The sequence below is a fragment of the Cornus florida genome, unplaced genomic scaffold, assembly GCF_030987335.1.
Source record: "Cornus florida cultivar Cherokee Brave unplaced genomic scaffold, ASM3098733v1 CherokeeBrave_3.0.0_Hap2_Chr11, whole genome shotgun sequence".
NCBI lineage: Eukaryota > Viridiplantae > Streptophyta > Magnoliopsida > Cornales > Cornaceae > Cornus > Cornus florida.
The window spans coordinates 129864382-129870381 of record NW_026775581.1 but is presented as its reverse complement, the minus strand read 5'-3'; the positions used below and the strand labels follow the sequence as shown (position 1 = coordinate 129870381).

Sequence of the window (6000 nt, the reverse complement as noted above, 5' to 3'; positions counted from 1 at the left end):
GCGACACAGTTCTACAAACTAACAAACTAAGAACGCTCACACCCTTATATTTTATATTAAATTATTGACTGTCCATTTTTTATGAATATTTTCAATAATTATATAATTGTATTTGAGGAAAAAAATTAAAAAGGAAGAGAAATTCTGGAACTAAACGGGGTGGGGCAAGTTAAATGGGGGCAGGGATGGGGTGAGAAGACCCCTCGTTTAGGCAATTTTGGATAAAGACAGGATCAATGTTTTTAAACGATTGTAAGGGCAGATGAGGGTACACGGTTGTTCCGATTATTCATGACCCTTTGATGCAGTGAGACGCCCACGTGGGTACCTTTGTAGGGCATAAGAGGGCCGTGAATTTTTTGTGCCACAGTTTTGGTTAGACACCTTAGTGCACTAATCACTTCCATTAATCATATGGTTAAACATGTGACAGCAACTTATCAATATAGTATTGTGTTTCTCTATTGGAGTGAGCGATAGCCATAAGCGATAAGGTTTGGGCCTATAACATCAGTACCACTCTTCAACATTCTCCACGAAGTGCGTGCTAACCCTCCCTTTCTCAGGCACACATTGCACGCGCACACACACACAAAAGAATATCTTTTACATACCACCACCCAATAACAAAATGGCATACACTGAGATCTCCACATCCCAAGACTGTGGCGTGAGTGTGTGTGACTGTGTTTGTACACACTAGTAGGCTAGAAAGTGTTGGATTTCAGTGAGCAAAGACGGATTGGGATCTCTTTTGTTCCTCACTCATTCCGAATCATTATTAACTCATAGTACACTATATCACATATGTAACAATGATTTAATAATATATTACATCGTATTACAATAAGGTAGAAAAAGATAGGGATCAAGATTCGAATTTGGATTTTCAAATATGAAGAGCAACTCAACTACTTGGACAAATTAACACATAATATGGTTAGGTTATAGTATATTAACAATTTAAAATTACTGCATAAATGATTTATACGTGAGCACTGAATCACCCAGACCCAAAAAAAAATTTAAAAAATAAATAAAATTCATGGTCCAACAGAGACTTGGAGGAGGTGCAAGTTGTAAGTAAAATGGGGAGGGCACAATGAGGCAGTTAAAGTAAGTTTTGTGGGAAAGCAATGATGGGGTGTGGTGTGTTGTGCTGTGTGATGAATCAAGTATGTTAGTTGACTACTGCAACTTACTTTTCGGTGCAAAAATATAACTTTACCACCGCTCTAATTGCTTCCTACTGTGACCTTCATCAAACTTATATATATATATATATATATATATATATATTGGTGATGGTAGAGATCGTGACATTTACAATGATGAATATGATTGTGATGAATATATCTGGTGATGATTACTGAGCCAGTAGAACTGTGATATCTAAATGATGGAGTAGTAGTATATATTCTCAATTATTCATACAAAAATATGGTGGTTAAATTGCAATCATCACCATATCTTCTACTTTCGACAAAAACACTAGCCCTAGAAGACATTTGACCCCAATATTTGATTTTTTTTTTAAAATGGTTTATTAGAAAAGTGAGGAATCTAATTAAACACATGATAAGAGCCTCTTTTTAGGACTGTGAGCTGAACCTGAATTTTTTTTATTTTTAACACGATCTGAACCTGATTAACACACACACTCTTTGTTTGATCGTTGCTCAAGCAATGGGCCTATGGGGTTTATTGGTCAAATTATTAATTGGGTCTACACTGGAATGGATGGAAGAGACAAGCCCAGGCCCAGATTCTCCAATTGAACTATTCTGAGTCACCTACTAGATAATCTTGGGCCTGGGTTCTGGAAGATTAAAAAGCCCAAGTTTAGGTTGCCCAATCATGGATAGGCTGCTGTGTTCTTAATTATCTTCAATTACACTCAGAGAGAGAGACATACCCAAGAGAATCAAGGAATTTGTTCAAGAATCAAGGGGGAGCCAGAAAAAATTATTTGCGTGGCAAATTAGTAAATATAAAATTGAAATTTAAAAATAAAATAAAATAATTGTAATTTTTTTAAGTTAGTTTTTAACCTATATTGTTAAGAGGATGTCTATAAATAATTGAGAAGAAAAATAGAACAAAAAACCGTTGAGGTTGTCAAGTATCAAATTTTTTTTTTTTTTTTCATAACAAATAATATGTGTGTATATACGAAGAGTTGAAACAAGGATTACCATAATAATTAACAATTTTTTTTACTAATTTTTTTAAAGCAAACGGTTTATTTGGAATTACAAATAATTTCAGTTGCAAATCACATTTAATAATCATAAGATAACCATAAATAATTTTTTAAAGAAAATTGGGAGGCCATCTTTAATTTTTATATAGAAAATCATCATTAATAATTATAATAATTAATAAATGTCTAACCGTGTGTAACTTATTATAATCTGAGTGGAGGCGTCAGCTGTAATTTACCCTTTATTTTTTAAAAATAATACTCCAATTTTAACTGTTTTGTTTTTTATTTATTTTTTGAACTAAAACTGAATTATCAGTTTTTAGCTTTCTTACTTTGGTATTTATTAATATTATTATTTTTTTTCTTAAATATTTTATGGGTTAGAAGTTTCCTTTCTTATTCCTGAAAACCTATGAAGCACGGACACTCCTCTTAGGGGTCCCGTACCCGTGTCACCCATGTCCGAGCCTCGGACACGTGTCCGACACTTCTATAAAGTGTCCAAATATTATTTTTTATTGGACACGCGTGTCCGAGGCTCGGACACACGGTCCGATACTTTTGTGAGGCCAAATTTATTTTCTCACTCCTCTCGGTCTCTCCTCTTCTTCAATTATCTCTCTTCATGAACAAGATATATATATATATATATATATTTAAGTTACATGAACAAAACTTTGTGAAAGACTGAAAGTATATATGTTTATTCATATATATATTTAGTTCGTTATAGCTATGTCTCTTCTGCACATCTTCGTTTGGAATTTAGATCAACTTTATTTTTCATTTATTTTCTGTTTTGTCTTGTTTATATTTTTCTTATAACAGATATAAAATTATTGAAATTGATTCTGTTATTTGTTATTGTTTTATTTATCTGTACAAGATTCTAGTAATTATATTTTGAATATATACTATGAAGCATGGACACGGACACAAATACGGGACACGGGTACGACACGACACGGATACGGCGACACGATAAATTTCACCCGTATCCCGTATCCGTGTCTGTATCCGTGATATATATATATATATATATATATAATTTTATAGGCGTATTCTCGCTGTGTCCGTGTTTTATTTTTTTAAAATTTACCGTGTCACCGTATCCGTATCGTGTCGTACCCGTGTCCCATATTCGTGTCCGTGTTAGTGTTCGTGTCCGTGCTTCGTAGCTGAAAACAAACAATAGAAGTGATTACTGCTCTCTTCCGAATACCATCCATTTATTTCCTCTACTTATCCACCACTATTTAAAATCCTTCATCTCAGTACTTCATAGTTGAAACTTGGATGAGAATGTGTTTCTGAATCTCTCTTTCTAATCACTCCATAGCATAATAAAAGACATGGTTACATTGGCTTCATCGTCTCTGTGCACTTCAAATTTCTCAGTCCACAGTTCAAGAACGCACAACCCATGTCACCCAAAACCATTTCCAGCTTCTGGGCATTTGAAATCTCTTGACCCATCACTCGTCACTGCAAAAAATCATCAAAGGAAGAGCAATTCACGCCGCAGATTAACCGTGTTTGCAGTTACCGAAGGGTCTGCAAAAAAGTCGAGCAAGTCCGAGGAAGAATCAATCCCTTCATGGGCGAGTCCGGACTCAGACGAACCCCCACCTTGGGCTCGCGACGAAGCCAGTGCTCAGAATTCTTCGCAACAGGGCTTTGAGATTCCCTTCTACGTTTACTTACTTGCCTCTGCCATTACTGCAATCGCCGCCGTAAGTTGTATTGATAATTGATTGAAGGGTATGTGTTTGTTTATATGTGTGTATATATATAATTATATATCAATAAAAAATCATGGGTGCAGATTGGTTCTGTATTTGAGTACTTGAATCAGCGGCCTGTTTTCGGAGTTTTGAATTCAGATAGCATCTTTTATGCTCCATTGCTAGGATTCTTTGCATTTACAGGCATCCCTACTTCTGTAAGTTGCTTCTGATACACCTTTTTTCTTATCTATTAAGATTTTCATGCTTAAAAGTTCTTGGATGAGTAGAAAAAAAATGTGGGTTTTTGATGAAAAAAATGGTGTCCCTATGATAGTCCTGAAACCATAAATCATGAGTCCAATTGTATGTTACTAACAGTGTGAAAAACAAATTGGTTAAAATTTTGAATGAGACGATTCAATTCAACTCAGGCTAAGTGTGAGTCCATTATACAATGCAGATTGATTATTTTCATTTAAAATTCCCATTTCCATGGGAATATAGTACTTGATAACACTAAAGCCATCCTGTACGTATCGTCAGCTAACTGGAATGCTGAATACAGGCGTTTCTGTGGTTCAAATCTGTTGAAGCTGCTAACAAGGACGCTGAGGAACAAGATAGGAGAGATGGCTATATGTGAAGCCAAATCCATAATCAGTGTTATTGAACATGAACCTTTTCCTGAGTTAATCTTAAGTTTCCTTTGTGTCCAATTTTTCTGTTAAATCTGGTTCTGCTCTGTAAGATGCACAAACACTGCATTGGAAATGACTATATACCACCTGTGTTTCTCAGCTTATTAATTATGCATTGAACCATGTTTATATGCAAACAGATTAGGGCAGAACTGCACAAGTTGGATTGACCTGGGAGCATCTCACGATTGTCACAATAGTAATGGTTTTGTTTATTTGACAGACACAACTGTTTCCTATTTCTCTTTTCTGTGCAACAATTGTACAATGACTGATTATGTTTTGCCTTTGATATTTGTTTCATGTGAACAACAGCAGACTAACTGACAGACTCTTGTAAGTAGAGGAGGGAGGGAGGGGATGGGGAAAAAAAGAGGAAGTGGAATTATCCAGCTGTAACTAGTTTACCGTAGAAATTGTATGTCATACAACTGATTGTTTAATAATTGCAAAAAACTATCGTTGTTTTTCAGAAAGAAGGATTTTCTTGGAGGAGGGTAGTCAGGAGCATTTTGCCTGCTTAAATGTAGTGTATTTAAAGCATTGTGTCTATATGATACCAGTGATTATAGAGAGGAAGGGGGGCAGAGAGAGGTAAGATTATATTGTATATATTATATGTCATTGTTTAGGTAGAAATGATTTTCCACAAACGATGAAGGGAGGGAAGGTGGAGCTTAGGGTATCCTATAACACTGTGTATGCATCATATATTTCATTGTAGATAAGAAGGAATTCTAATAGCGAAGCAAGGAGATCAAAAGTGAAAGAGTAGAAGAAAAAATTCAAATAAAAGTGGAGTTTATCCCGGAGCATTGTATATGTGTCATACTAGTCATTGTTTAGATAAGAAAGATTGTTCCATGCAGATCTCAACAGTGTGAAGTGCATATCACCTAGACATGAATTAACACTTGATTCGAGCAGTAGAACAATTCTTTTCATGCCATATCCATATTTAGGCTCAGATTAGTTCAATCAATAGTGCATTCGAGACCCAAATTGTATTGCACAATTACTGAGCATTCTCTTATGCATGTGGATAAACATACTGGCCTGAAAACTTGCCAAAGACGTACTTACAGGGAATTGGAAATGTTGACTATTGGTAGAATCCCAGGTAATAAGTCCAATATATCAACTTTCTGTTGCGGAACCATAATATGATGGTGTGGTATATTGTTTGTCAGTGCTGAAGATCAGATGAACGGATAATGTATTTGAGATCATATTATTCCATTATATGGCTGCATTTTATCAGTTCACCCCATGACTAAACTGGAAAAGAACAGTGTTGTACAAGAGTATACAAGCCAATAGTGATGGGTCTGGTGGACATATGTTGGTTAAGGAGAAGACGCTTAATTCA

General features: G+C 35.3%; 1 protein-coding gene across 1 annotated transcript; it reads left to right on the top strand.

The window, feature by feature from the left end:
• Window positions 1-3439: 3439 nt before the first annotated feature.
• Window positions 3440-4735, top strand: LOC132286901 (uncharacterized). The gene is made up of 3 exons (XM_059789324.1): window positions 3440-3939; window positions 4032-4148; window positions 4499-4735. The coding sequence occupies exons 1-3, from the start codon at window positions 3559-3561 to the stop codon at window positions 4574-4576; spliced, it is 576 nt and encodes a 191-aa protein (XP_059645307.1). The 5' UTR covers window positions 3440-3558; the 3' UTR covers window positions 4577-4735.
• Window positions 4736-6000: the final 1265 nt, after the last annotated feature.